The 12,785-nt window shown below is 47.5% G+C and overlaps 3 protein-coding genes across 12 annotated transcripts in view; 2 read left to right on the top strand and 1 right to left on the bottom strand.

Moving 5' to 3' along the window:
- Positions 1-7,350, top strand: part of LOC101076860 (receptor-type tyrosine-protein phosphatase epsilon-like) — a 30,010-nt gene extending 22,660 nt beyond the window's left edge. For 2 of the 6 annotated variants that reach the window (XM_011615558.2, XM_029839372.1), the window contains exons 5-22: positions 432-505; positions 854-898; positions 1,347-1,483; positions 1,827-1,917; positions 2,061-2,137; positions 2,212-2,248; positions 2,321-2,418; positions 2,839-2,958; positions 3,032-3,195; positions 3,386-3,521; positions 3,608-3,757; positions 3,845-3,938; positions 4,012-4,088; positions 4,160-4,294; positions 4,369-4,494; positions 5,112-5,263; positions 5,342-5,477; positions 6,082-7,350. In XM_011615558.2, the coding sequence (XP_011613860.2) occupies positions 432-505; positions 854-898; positions 1,347-1,483; positions 1,827-1,917; positions 2,061-2,137; positions 2,212-2,248; positions 2,321-2,418; positions 2,839-2,958; positions 3,032-3,195; positions 3,386-3,521; positions 3,608-3,757; positions 3,845-3,938; positions 4,012-4,088; positions 4,160-4,294; positions 4,369-4,494; positions 5,112-5,263; positions 5,342-5,477; positions 6,082-6,156 (1,924 nt within the window). In that variant the 3' untranslated portion in view covers positions 6,157-7,350. Of the gene's footprint in view, positions 1-93; positions 288-431; positions 506-853; positions 899-1,346; positions 1,484-1,826; positions 1,918-2,060; positions 2,138-2,211; positions 2,249-2,320; positions 2,419-2,838; positions 2,959-3,031; positions 3,196-3,385; positions 3,522-3,607; positions 3,758-3,844; positions 3,939-4,011; positions 4,089-4,159; positions 4,295-4,368; positions 4,495-5,111; positions 5,264-5,341; positions 5,478-6,081 lie in introns of those variants that run through there. The other 4 variants (XM_011615646.2, XM_003961143.3, XM_011615707.2 and 1 more) reach the window with 3 other exon arrangements.
- Positions 7,351-8,150: 800 nt separating this feature from the next.
- On the bottom strand, positions 8,151-9,220 carry LOC115250538 (uncharacterized). The gene is made up of 2 exons (XM_029839427.1): positions 9,166-9,220; positions 8,151-9,077 (listed from the first exon to the last, which is right to left on the bottom strand). The coding sequence occupies exons 1-2, from the start codon at positions 9,203-9,205 to the stop codon at positions 8,203-8,205; spliced, it is 915 nt and encodes a 304-aa protein (XP_029695287.1). The 5' UTR covers positions 9,206-9,220; the 3' UTR covers positions 8,151-8,202.
- Positions 9,071-12,712, top strand: LOC101073502 (ankyrin repeat domain-containing protein 1). Of its 5 annotated transcripts, none has more exons than XM_029839404.1 (10): positions 9,817-10,054; positions 10,237-10,285; positions 10,793-10,888; positions 11,082-11,213; positions 11,287-11,394; positions 11,510-11,611; positions 11,688-11,786; positions 12,160-12,258; positions 12,324-12,422; positions 12,513-12,712. In XM_029839404.1, exons 1-10 carry the CDS (start codon positions 9,972-9,974, stop codon positions 12,594-12,596), a joined length of 951 nt encoding a protein of 316 aa, XP_029695264.1. In that variant the 5' UTR covers positions 9,817-9,971; the 3' UTR covers positions 12,597-12,712. The 5 variants fall into 5 exon arrangements, with proteins under 5 accessions (XP_029695256.1, XP_029695264.1, XP_029695261.1 ...); XM_029839401.1 differs by having other exon boundaries at positions 10,790-10,888; XM_029839415.1 differs by having other exon boundaries at positions 9,835-9,921.
- Positions 12,713-12,785: the final 73 nt, after the last annotated feature.

Raw genomic sequence — 12,785 nt, 5'->3', positions numbered from 1 at the left:
GACGACTGGACGCGAGCCAGTCGGGGTGGGGGGGGGGTGAGGGTGTGTGTGTGGGGGGGGGCAGAGCTCAGGGTGACAAACACTTCCTCCTTTAGTCACCGAGGCGGAGCCCGGTGAGGAAGTTGTGCAAGTTCACTCCCTCTCGTGCTCAGTGAGAACAGACAGTCGGGCTGCAGCAGTGACTCAAAACAGAAGACAGCGAGGAGCGAACCCGCACATTTCGACGGCAATCCAGACCTTCCTCGACGTCAGCTAATGAAAAGGAATACTTTCTCCAGTTTTATATGGTAGGGCAGATGAGCCGTTGCTGTATCTCCGCCATTTCAGGAGCGTTGAGTAGGCGAGAACTTGTCTAACTGTCCCACCGTCCGACTGCTTCGTGAGACTGCGCTCGCGGTTGTGTCTGTTAAATTGTCTTTTGTCGCTCACAGGCGGAAAAACCAGAGAAAAGCAGTTGTCACAGCCGCCGACGAGAAGGTGCCGAATGGAATCTTAGAAGAACAAGGTAACTGTCACGGTCGAGATGGATTGTAGTTGGCTGTGTGGGTGAAGAACTTCACAAGAATCTGAGAAATACCTCAGAGACAGAAGGTGCAAAGGCGAGAGTGGATGTCTGTCGCTAACTTTGTGCCGCTGTGCTTCTTGTGGGCAATGCAGAGAGAGTAATAGGATAGTTATTACCCTAATTTATAGCACAACGACGCAGCATGCATCAGCCTGATGCTGCTGCAGAGGACAGAGCGCATCGCTCAGCAATAAGTAGAAGGAAATGTAATAAATGTTCTTTCCTAAAAGGGGCAGAGTGGTGGTATCGTTTTCCAAAAATGACTGTTTCATGTGTGTTGTGTTTTAGAGTTTGGACACTCTACCGACTCTTTATTCGACATTGTCCCACCAGGTCAGGTACACGTGGGCGGCGTCGTTAAAATGAATTGATGACTAACACTTTTCCGAGTTCTGGGGTCGCTAACCAGATGTTTGAGGGTCTCTGTCTGTGCAGGGTGCATCTACGTGGGCTCACTAACCGCCTGTCGAAGTTTCATTATTTCCGAACGCTGACATTCTTTGATTTTTAATGTGTGGGGAGACATTTGGCACTTTGAGGTGGCATTTCAGGGAAAAGTAGCAAAAATGACACTAGCGAAGGTCCAGCGTGTTTTCAGAGAACTTTTCACGTGGAGTAGTGTTAGCGCGCCGACTGCTGCGTCATTGATGCCTTTCCATATTCAGGAGGACCTTTTTAATGCTAAAAAGCAGCCAATCAGAAGCACTGACCAAACCCAATCTGTTTCACTCTTATTCTTGAGTCTCCCGCCGCCGTGACCAACCCGTGCCTCTCCCCACAGATCAACAGACGGTGGTCCTTCTGCCCAGATCCTCTTCGGCCGCTAAGACCTACCTGCCCATCCCCGTGGACCACCTGGAGGAGGAGTACAGGCTTCGCTCGGCAGACGATGGGAAGCTTTTTAGGGAGGAGTACAATGTAAGAAGCCCCAGGCGTCTGGGATTCGAACTCATTGCACCGACATCACGAGCACATACGCGCGATTCTAAAGAAAAGGCTGCTGCCTGACAACCCACTTGTATGTTCCTTTGACCTGGGGAAGGTACTGCAGACGTGTCACATTGTGCATGACACAGGCGTCCCTCAGAAATACCCTCCTGGCTATTTGAGTCCGAATGCGGATCTGAGATGTAGCAAAGTCGGTGACTCACATCTGCATGTCAGATTCTGAGGCGAATAGAGGAAGCTCTCCGCGCTTTAATTTTTCACCTGACCTCAGATTCGGCTGCGTTTTCAGCAGGATCGTTGCCTTATTTTTTAGTTCCTGCCAGGAGGCAATGCCAGCGGGACGTACGAGGCGGCGAACAAGGATGACAACAAGGAGAAGAACAGATACCCCAACATCCTTCCCTGTGAGTGCACGTTGTGTTCAGGAGGAACTGGGTTTCCTGTGCTTACCCTTTCGGTTTCTCTTTATTCTGTTATGGCTCGTTGAAAGTAGCTTCGTGTTCTTGATGCACAAGAGGGCAACTAGGTGTGTTTCTGTCGCCATCAGATGATCATTCCAGGGTGGTGCTGACTCAGCTGGATGGAAACCCCTGTTCCGACTATGTGAACGCCTCGTACATCGACGTGAGTCGCCATAGCGTGACTCTCTTCTCCTTTCTGGTTCTTTTATTAAAGACTAAAATCTGCCTTCCTTGCAGGGTTTCACTGAAAAGAACAAATTCATCGCAGCACAAGGTGAGAACGCGCGCTCGGACGCACGCAACCGAGCGAGGCCCGGATTCTTCTTACACCCATCTGCTTTCACAGGCCCAAAAGAAGAGACGGCAGCGGATTTCTGGAGGATGATATGGGAGCAGAAAGTAGCAACCATTGTCATGCTGACGAATCTGAAAGAAAGGAAGGAAGTGAGTAATTAAAGTGTTAAACGCCCGCTGCTTCACACTCTACAGAGAATAATGAAGCGTCGCAAAAAATAAAAATAGAGCCTGATTGAGCAACGCTGTTTTAATCTGAGTTTGCAGTTTGAGTCTCTCAATCTGCAATAATCACCCAGTCTTAATATAAGCCGAGGGAGAGATCGACGCGCAGAGATCCGTCGAAGACTTAAATCAGTGTGAAAGGCTGAAATCAAAGGCTGGTTAATGTGTTAAAGCCGCCCCGTCGGCGCCGTAATCCCCTAGCAACAAGGGTGCTGGGGTTTTACCTCTTTTGCTGATCTGCACCTGCTTCCAGTCAAACGGACCCAAAGAAAAACCTGAATACGTTACAGGAGAACATCAGCTTTTAATGCAGGTAATCAGCTGAAGGCTGTGTCTGTGGTGCAGGACAAGTGTTACCAGTACTGGCCCGATCAGGGCTGCTGGATGTACGGGAACGTGAGGGTGGCGGTCGAAGACTTCACCGTCCTTGTGGATTACACCATACGCAAGTTCTGCATCCAATATGTGAGCGTTTCTACCGATGTTTGGGGACTAGACTGTCCTGGTGCATCCGTAAATGTGGCGCTTTTGTTCCCAGCAAGCCAGCGATGCCTCCAAGACCCCCAGACCGGTCACCCAGCTCCACTTCACCAGTTGGCCTGACTTCGGAGTGCCGTTCTCGCCCATCGGAATGTTGAAGTTCCTCAAAAAGGTCAAGGCCATCAATCCCCCCTTCTCCGGGCCCGTCGTGGTCCACTGCAGGTACTGACGCTTCTAAACCCTCCGCTTGTTTCCCGGCACGTGATCCTGATCAGGGTTTTCCGAAACACTGGCTTTGTCTTGTGTAACGACGAGAACTGGCGTCTCTTTGTTTCGCCACTGTTGACGACGGACAAGCAACCGTCAGCTGAGCGCCGCGCGTCCTTGATTTGGTTATTGTGCGTCCTCGCAGCGCCGGCGTTGGCAGGACGGGGACCTTCATTGTGATAGACGGCATGATCGAAATGATGCACGCGGAGCAGAAGGTAGACGTGTTCGGGTTCGTCTCGAAGATCCGCGAGCAGCGCTCGCAGCTCGTCCAGACAGACGTGAGTCGGACGACCCCCCCCCCCCCCCCCTCCCGACGTGTCTCCCCGTGTCCAGACTGGAACTAAAGCCTGTGTTCTGACCTCAGATGCAGTACTCGTTCATCTACCAGGCCCTGCTTGAATACTACCTCTATGGAGACACCGAGCTGGACGTGTCGTCTCTCGAAGGACACCTGCACAAACTGCACAACACCTTCGTGGACGGCGATCGGGTCGGCCTGGAAGAAGAGTTCAAGGTGCAGAAAGAAGTCCAAATCTCATTAGTCACCTTTCCTAAACCTATTATAAACCCTTTTGCGTGTGCTCGTTTGATTATTACCCAGAAACTGACCAACATGCGTATAATGAAGGAGAACATGAGGATGGGGAACCTTCCGGCCAACATGAAGAAGAACAGAGTTCTGCAAATTATTCCCTGTAAGAAAGAAGCAGACGTGTGAGAGGAGAGTGTAATGGATCCCCCCAGTTGACCGCTTGATTTCCTTTTTAGATGACTTCAACAGAGTCATTCTGTCCATGAGACGGGGCCAGGAGTTCACCGACTACGTCAACGCGTCTTTCATCGACGTAAGCAGGTTTCTGGAGAAGCCGTGTTGACATTGTTGCGCAGACGGAGCTAACAGAGTGTGTTTGCTCAGGGCTACAGACAGAAGGACTACTACATCGCCACTCAGGGCCCTCTCCCCCACACCGTGGACGACTTCTGGAGGATGGTGTGGGAATGGAAATGTCACTCCATCGTCATGCTCACGGAGCTCCAGGAGAGGGAGCAGGTGAGCAGCCGCAGTCGACGTGACAATCGTCTCCGAATATCTCGGCGTTTTAATATCGTGTTCTGGTGTCACAGGACAAATGCTGCCAGTACTGGCCCGCAGAGGACTCCGTTGCCTACGGGGACTACAAGGTGGAGCTGAAAGGAGACACTTTGTGCGACACGTTCAGTCTACGAGACTTGGTACTGACGTTTGTGCCGGTAAGAACATTCACTGCACCACTTTTATAGAGAAGGCTGACCTCATCGTTATTTTCTGATCACACACGTTCCCCTGCAACATGACGTGGAGAGGGAGGTCTCTAGCCTTTCACCCAGTCTTGGCACAAGCCAAAAGCATCAAAGCACCATAAAAAGGCTTCAAAGACTTGGTCCCAGTGTGACTTTTCCTGTGCAGCGGTGCAGGTCCACACAAACACGCCACATCGTAACTAATCAGGTGTCACCTTAGAAATGAATCATTTCTGCTTTTTCTTTCGACCTAAATGACAAATGTCAGAAATAACTACAGAGTCTATCCAGTTAAAGCAGCAAATATGGTCAAAACTATCTTTTAACCTGACTGTAAAGCATTAGTGGCACTAAGGCACCTTAATTTTCTGGAAGGATCCTACCCGAGTGTATAAACCGCTCCGCTGCAGAGGGAATCCACTGGGCAGGAGCGTCTGTAAGAAGACTGATTTGAAGCCTCTTGTCTGCTGTATTCCATTAAATTCGAACCGCAACATCTCCCAGAGGCTCTCAGATTACAGACTCTCTCCTCACGTTGAGTCTTGAGAGACATGATCTCATCTTTCCGCCCGTTTTTCCCCCCAAAGGAGAAGCAGACGAGGGTGATCAGACACTTCCACTTCCACGGCTGGCCGGAGGTGGGCATTCCCTCCGAGGGGAAAGGTATGATCGACATCATCGCCTCAGTTCAACGACAGCAGCAGCAGTCTGGGAACCACCCCATTGCTGTACACTGCAGGTAACTGGGCAGACGTTCCCTCTGCGCTGGGCTTGTACTGGGCCCTTTCTGAAACCTTCCTTTGCTTCTGCCTTGTAGTGCTGGTGCAGGTCGGACAGGTACGTTCATCGCACTGAGCAATATTCTGGAGCGGGTCAAGGCAGAAGGGCTGTTGGACGTGTTCCAAACTGTAAAAAGTTTACGCATGCAGAGGCCTCACATGGTCCAAACTGTGGTAAGCATCTTCGGTCCCCATCCAAGCTGGTCTTGAGTGCTTGAGTCGGGGGGGTTCTGGGGTCCTTGGGTTTGTCTGGAACGCTGGGTAAGGACGCGCTCAGGACAAATCAATTGGGGTTCAATTGTGGGAAATATTCCGCCTAAAATGGAAGCAGATGACAGATTACGGGAGGTGACATCATTATGTTAGAAGCCAGCTCTGGGAACGACGACACTGAGGGACGGATGCTGCTTATCCGCTGCCCTGGGAATTACTGGCGCATGTGGTCTGACTCATGGTGCCAGGAGTTGGGCCGTTCTCTTAGCACCAGTGCGTCTGAATGGCGGTCAGTGTTGCGTTAATAGAATTTAAAGGTCAGACTGAGAGGTCACGTGATCTCTTTCCTTCTGTGGTGCCAGTGGGCAAACAGCTACATCTGGAAGGAATATTAACTTTAAAGGGAAAACAGATGAAAGAAAGGCTCCTACCAGCCGTCACAGGCCTCCTCTTTAAGGCTAAATGCTCAAGAACAACGAGTCCAGTTGCCTTTGACTCAAGCACTCGAGCTGCTTCCTAAAGAAATTGACGGAGAGCTCATGTGTCCTCTGTCTGTGTCTCACAGGAACAGTATGACTTCTGCTACAGGGTGGTACAAGATTTTGTTGACATTTTCTCCGACTATGCCAACTTTAAATGAGGAGCTTTGCCTTAAAAGACAAAAACACCCTTTTTAATGTTTTTCTAAAGCCGGTTTGTTTGTTCTGTCTCTCTTTAACGCCGTCAAAAATCTATTTTGCTATGCACTTGTCCTAACATGAACTTATATTTCCCCTTTATTGTAAAATATGTCCGTGAACGAAAATTGTAAATGAGAAAAGTTAGATTATTAATGTATATTTCACGTCATGTATTATAACTATGTTGCCATGAAGTGTTTAAGTCTCTTATTTCAGTTTTATTGTATAATACTGTATTTTAAATGTTGTTATTTTGTTTTTTTTAATGTTGCAGTAAATGTATTTATGTACTTGCCGATGACATTCCATCTCGAGTCGGGAGAATTTAATGGAAATGTCGCTAAAACCTTGGAGCTTTCCTTTGTTCACGACTTCAGCCTAAAACGAGAACCTATTTTTTATGCTACGCTCCCATCAAACCTTTCAAAGGTTCAGCCATAATGCGGAGAAGCAGACGCCGAGGAGCTGATTTTTGTACCTCAGAAAAAAACTAGTGGTATGCAAAGCATTTAACATGGATGTAACGTTACTACAGCCTGCCTTCTATCAAACGACTGCACATTAAACAAGCACAAAGTGAAGCCTGTAGCCAAGAACACATGTACACATGCTCTTCAGCAGTCTCACAAAGTAGAGGAAAGACTGGAGGGTTTAATGGTATTGAAGCTACAACTTTCGATGCGTCGACAGGAAACCAATGTGGTGATTTAGTGCCTGCTTGATTCTAGAATAATAACCACAATTGCTTTTTGACACGTGGGTCTGCTTGCTCAGAGTATCCGGGGGTCAGTTTATTCAAGAACAATGTCTGAGTGTGGAAGCCTCTGCCTGGTACAGAAAGCTCTGCTTAATTATGGGCTGCGTGTGCTGTAAATATGTTTTGTGCGCAAACGTTACAATGGCGATCGCTCCGTACGTAAGGTGAGACGACAAAACCAACCCGAGTCTGTTTATTTGTGGCCGCATTTCTGTCCCTACCGTCTTTTTGAGAAGGTTAAGGGAGGTCTGTAGGGACAACAGCTCTTCACCCTGCTCTCTCTCTCTCTGTCTCTCTCTAGCTCTCTCTCTCACGCTCTCTCTGTGGGTGGCTCTTCCCTTTTTGGATTCTCTTTCTTTGAAATTCAACCTGCAATATTAAATTCATTTTAAAAATGCTTTGGGCCTGAGTGGAGGTTTGTCTTTAGTAGCGGGTGTTTTTAGTGCCAGTGCGAATTCATTTTACAGTGAACATTTCTGCAAACACCAAACACAAATATAGAAAATGCGGTGATATTTAACTGAGATATTGAGTTTTTTTCAAGCTTCACTGAAACTGCATTACAGGCCCATTAAAGCGTGGACCTGATCATTTAAGATTTTTTTTAGAATATAAATGAGCTCTTTCATTCGTTAAGGTTTAAACTTCGTTTGGTCTCAGACAGAGATGGTTTAATCAGCACATTCTAACCTTTAATATCACGTTTCTCGAAGAGTGACAAAGATCTGACCTGTGCAATTGCACAACGTCACCAGTAGGTGGCGGTAAGTACAAATCAGACGAAAAAGGTCAAAAGAAAAACAACTAATAATTCAATGACTGATCAAATATAATTATCATTAATACCTTCTTCTGAAACGAAGTGTAACATATACAGTAGTTGTTTCATGTTTGATCTTTTTGAGGGGGGGAACCTTTATCAGGTGAAGTGATGACAAAGACTTGTAAACTGACACCAGGGGTTGGCAGTTGTTTTTTCCAGATCTATTTATGAGCAAATGTCTTCAACTTAGTCGTAAACAACATGTGACATGACATCTTCCATCAATAGCTACATACTAATTGAAATGGAGATAAATAAACTTCCCTTTTAGTTAGTAAAATCACATTTAAAAAAATTAGACTCACGGATGTATTTTTACATTAAATTTTATTTTTTTATTTTTTTTTAAGTAAAAGCTGTCAAGAATTTAATGGAGCTTAAAAAACAAAAAACAGTCCCAAAAGGTTTCTAAGAGTTTATTTTTTATTATTTATCTTTATCTTTCGTTTTCCTCTTCCTCAAAGGTTTTGGTTGAACAACTTCTTCTGAGTCTGTAGTCGAACCTCCGGGTGGTTTGGTTGGATCTTTATCACCTTTTCTTGGTCTTATCCTTTTTCTCCTTCCCGTCGGAGGTGCTTTACCTGAAGCTTCTCGGCTCTCTTTGCTTGGCGCTGTAGCTTGAAGCTGGGATTCCTTTCCTTTTTCCTTCAGCAAACGTTTCCCAGAAGGACCGGGAACAGGTTCCTCACTGGGAGAACATCCAAGCTGAGCTGGTCTTTGTGTCGTTCTTCTGGTTTTCAACAGACTAAGAGTCTCCTCTTCAGCATCTTTACGCGTCCCTTCCCTTCCGGGCCATTTCCCATGTAATCTCTTCCTACCAGCTAATGTCCTTCTTGTCCTTGAGCGACTTTGACCTGGACGTTTCTGCGTCCTTAGGAGATGATGATGTTCGTCCCCGGAGGAAGAATCCAGAGGTTGGCCCGCAGCTTTATCGTACTTTTTTTTCCTCCTCTTCCTCCTCCTGGGTGTTTGAGGCTGATTTTCACCAGAGTCTTCAACAGAGGCGCTGACATGCCCCAGAGGACCGTCTTTCTCCTCCGTGTCCGAGGTTCTATTGGCTGTTTCGGTGCCTGTTTCAGCCGCGTTGCTGCGCTCGGCGTCATTTTGGATCGAGACTTCGGGCCGATTTGGGGCCCTCAGCCGTATAGGAGGGTCCGGTGCTATTAAATTGTTGTATACCAAAGGCGACTCTAGTCTTTCATCGGCAAATTCTGTCTGCAGAATCAGTCGCATCAGGTTGAGAACCATCACATCTCGGCTGCTTTCGCCGCGCGGAAAATTACGCAGCGTAATAACGATGACTGAGAGACAGAACCAGGAGTTTGTCAGCAGACTTTGCATAATTAGCAACATTAAAAAGATGATTCCTAAGCCTTCTGGAATACTCACAATTTCTGCCGTGCTGGATTCCATCTCCTGAGTCTGCCATTATTAACAAAAAACATTTGCAAAACCATTTATCCAGTTTCCCCTTAACGAAGAGGTTGTGCGCTTTGATCAGCTTTAAATATCAAAGCTGTAAAATGAACTCGGGATTTAGAGCTACTAAAAGCAGATGCAAGCTACAATAACATAAAACTGAACATAGCCAGCGGATATTGTCTCTACGTTCAGACAATTCTACCTCTGGTTCACGTTGTTGGCAAAAGATCAAAAACATTCGCATCTTGTCTTTGATGCGCAGATACAGATGCGGAAATCCGTCGTTTTGGCCAATTAATACACAACTTATGTACGTTTATCTAATAAAATACACATATTGTTAAGAGAAAATAAATGTAAGGCTCTTAATCCCTAATTAGGGAGCCATTTTACCTTATTTAGCGCACCTATTTAGTGTGTGTGTGTGTGTGTTTTACTAAGGGCATGTTTACAGGATTTTCGTGGTTATTGGTTAAGGGTCCTATAAAAATTAGAGAAGACTACAAGAATAGATGGAGAGGGAGATCTTCTCTGGTTACTAAGGTCAGACGGGATCAAGAGTCACCTCCTGCAAGTTTAACTGACAAGGCCGAAGGTCAGGTGCACGCATGTGTCTGCGTGTGTGTGTGTGTGTGTGTGTGTGTGGGTGTGGGGGTATTAAAAGGAGCGAATACCAAACATCAGTTCATCTTCTGCTCTGAACGCTGACATGGAGCTGCAGAGGTGAGCTCAAGGATGATTTCCCCGGTGACCTTTTCGTGATTTCCGACGGAATGGCGGCGTTTCGGCACGGGCCTGCTGTTCTCTGGAAGCTTCACGAGACAAAAAGAAAAGCTCCGCTGTTCATCCGTGAAATGTGAAGAGAATCTGTCGTAAATTAATCGAAATTTACGGTCAAAATACACTTAAATGGAAAAGAAACGTTGGTGTTGAGGTTGATTTCATTTTTTTTGCTTCGCCTCATTTAACCGACGCTGATTTTTTAAGCCCGGTTGGATCCGATCCTTCAGACCAGACTCAGTGTTTGTTTCTCTCCAGTGGCGACAGATCAGAGCCAATCAGCTCCGAGGGTGAAGAGGAGACGGCGGTGAGATTTAAAATCCTCATCCTGGCTCGTGCCATGTGTGTTTTCCTCTGTGGTGTCCTAAACAGACGTCAGATGCCTTGACCTCTGTGTTTACGTGATCGGACCTTAATCGAATGAATCCACTCACATGTGGGTCCGAGTCCACGTGGCGTTCTGAGCATGACCCGTCTTGTTTGTTGACCAATGCAGCGACACCAGAGAAGGTCGTGTTTGACACTAAAAAGAGGCTGCTAATAAAGATTTAACGCAGACCCAAAGTCAGAGGTCAGCTGCTGGGTCTGTATTTCTGTTCTGGGTTGCTGTGAGGCCCTCGTTAAACCTCTAAATAAAGTTTTAGGAGTCATAAATGTGGTTTTTTTTCTTCCAGTAATTAAACTGAGCGAACTCACTGTCAGGTAGAGGACATAATGTTCAATCTGCTGATTATTACGTAGCCATAACAGGAAAAAGACGGACCGGATGTCCTTAATCCTTCATAAAGACAAGGTTCATGTGTGTCATCAGCAGGGAGGCAACGGTGGCTACGAGTTGTCCGTTTCCCAAGAGAAACAGGACACACGGAGCAGCGAACACGCCAACTTCAGCCATCCCAGCAGCCTCAGGGTGAGAAGACTTAAGCGTTGGTTAGCTTCATTTTCACCCTAAACTTTTTTTTTCATCCATAGCAAACTCATCTGTACACACCTGTGTCTTGTTCTGGTCCTTGATGCTCCATTACTACAGTAACGGAGTACATCTGTATTCGCTGATAAGCACATTGATTTGCTTAAAAGGGTTTTGCCTTGTTCTGGTTCAGACCGATAAAGCAGGTCGGGTGATCCTGGAGACTACTTCGGACCTCCAGAACCTCCTCATCCTGCGACAGAGCAAACGAGAGCAGAAATGTGCAGTCAGGAGGGCCGATGCGCCCCCTGTTGTCCACACTGCGGTAATGCACGACACGCCGCGACGTTACGGCGCAGCTCGGTGGTCATGTGATCAGTGACGTGATCGTTCCGCAGCCTTATTACGTGGATGAGGAGGACTTCTGGAAGGCGTGTGACCGGAACGACCTGCTGGTGATCAATAGGTACCTGAGCACGGGCGGGGATGTGGATGCCTGTGACGCGGTGAGTCCGGAAGCTGTCACCACACTCTGATGATGCTCTGGTCAATATCTTTCATGTGTCTGTGTGTCCGTGTGTCCGTGTGTCCGTGTGTGTGTGTGTGTGTGTGTGTGTTCAGTTTGAACGTACTGGTCTGCACAGAGCGTGCTCACATGGCAACACCGGAGCCGTCGCCAGACTGATCGAGGCGGGTGCAAACATCATCAACAGCAGAGACAAGGTCAACTCCCAGTTGTCTTATCATACATTAATGGTTTGACTTGGACATCTGAGCCTCCTGTTTTGGGTCCTTCCAGCTGTGGTCCACCTGTGTCCATGCGGCCTGTCGTGGAGGACATCTGTCCGTTCTGCAACTGCTGCTGGACCACGGAGCGGACATCACTGCAGCTGACAAGGTACTCCCCATATTATCAGGGCTACGAATATCAGGTCCTGACACCTGCGGTGACATAAACTACACTTAAAGGTCCATTTTGGGTTGTAAACTCATTCCTGTTACCTAAGGAGATAACCCAGACTTATCACCCTGACCTTGTCTCGTCATTGGTTACTCATCTTCACTTATCTCAGCATCAGTGTGAAAGGCTTCTCTCTACTCGTGCTTTTCCAGGTGAGCCTCGGTGAGCGGTGTGATACCCACCCGACCTCTGCCCCCTCCTCACGTTAAAGCACCACAATTACATGTGTCACGCATTTCCTGCCCTATGTCTGTTCTCCTGGACCTGCATCATAACTCCCATCTGATTCTGTTTGTTCCACCGCGTCCAGCTGAAGAGCAGCCCTCTTCATGTTTCTGTGAGGACCGGACACCTCCGCTGTGTTGAGTTCCTGATCCACAACGGGGCCTCTGTCAACACGCAGGACCGAGTGAGTGTAAACGCAACCCCGATGACGAGGGTTTCACCCGTGTTCAACAGGATGGTTGTGTTTAGGAGGGAGACACTCCTCTGCACGATGCGGTTCGACAAAGCAGATTAAAGATCATCCAGCTGCTGTTGCTGCACGGAGCCGACACGCGCGTGACCAACCAGGTACTCCAGGGCCGGCGGGTTCAGGAGCGGCTCCTCCAGAGTAAAGCCTCTCTTTTGTCATAAAATCCGGCCCTTGCGTCTTTCTCTCAGAAGGGTCGTCGCCCCCTCGATGATGTTCTGGAGTGGCAGAATGAAACGAAGACGCTGCTGGATGAGCAGGCTGACAGGAAGTGATGTCACAGCAGTTCTGGATTACAGCTTGACTAACCTCTGGTCAACTACTTCATCCATCCTTAGTTTCCTCTCTGATTTCCCACCTCCTGCTTAATAAAAGTTCTACATGATGAAAACAGGAGGCATTTAAAGACGTTTTTCATTAATATTGTTAATTAGATTAAATACAATTCACGTTATCTGTAGATT

This window comes from Takifugu rubripes, chromosome 1 (assembly GCF_901000725.2).
Source record: "Takifugu rubripes chromosome 1, fTakRub1.2, whole genome shotgun sequence".
NCBI classification, from domain to species: domain Eukaryota; kingdom Metazoa; phylum Chordata; class Actinopteri; order Tetraodontiformes; family Tetraodontidae; genus Takifugu; species Takifugu rubripes.
The sequence above is the reverse complement of the archived record's forward strand: the minus strand, read 5'-3'. Positions and strand labels throughout refer to the sequence as shown.

Bases quoted from the DNA above. Each gene is read 5' to 3' on its own strand.
- LOC115250538 (XM_029839427.1), bottom strand. From the start codon at position 9,205: ATGGCAGACTCAGGAGATGGAATCCAGCACGGCAGAAATT. The intron at 9,078-9,165 runs GTGAGTATTCCA...TCTGTCTCTCAG, and splicing joins AATCCAGCACGGCAGAAATT to TCATCGTTATTACGCTGCGT.
- LOC101073502 (XM_029839396.1), top strand. From the start codon at position 9,643: ATGTTTACAGGATTTTCGTGGTTATTGGTTAAGGGTCCTATAAAAATT. The intron at 11,214-11,286 runs GTAATGCACGAC...ATCGTTCCGCAG, and splicing joins CCCCTGTTGTCCACACTGCG to CCTTATTACGTGGATGAGGA. The intron at 11,787-12,159 runs GTACTCCCCATA...CACCGCGTCCAG, and splicing joins ACATCACTGCAGCTGACAAG to CTGAAGAGCAGCCCTCTTCA.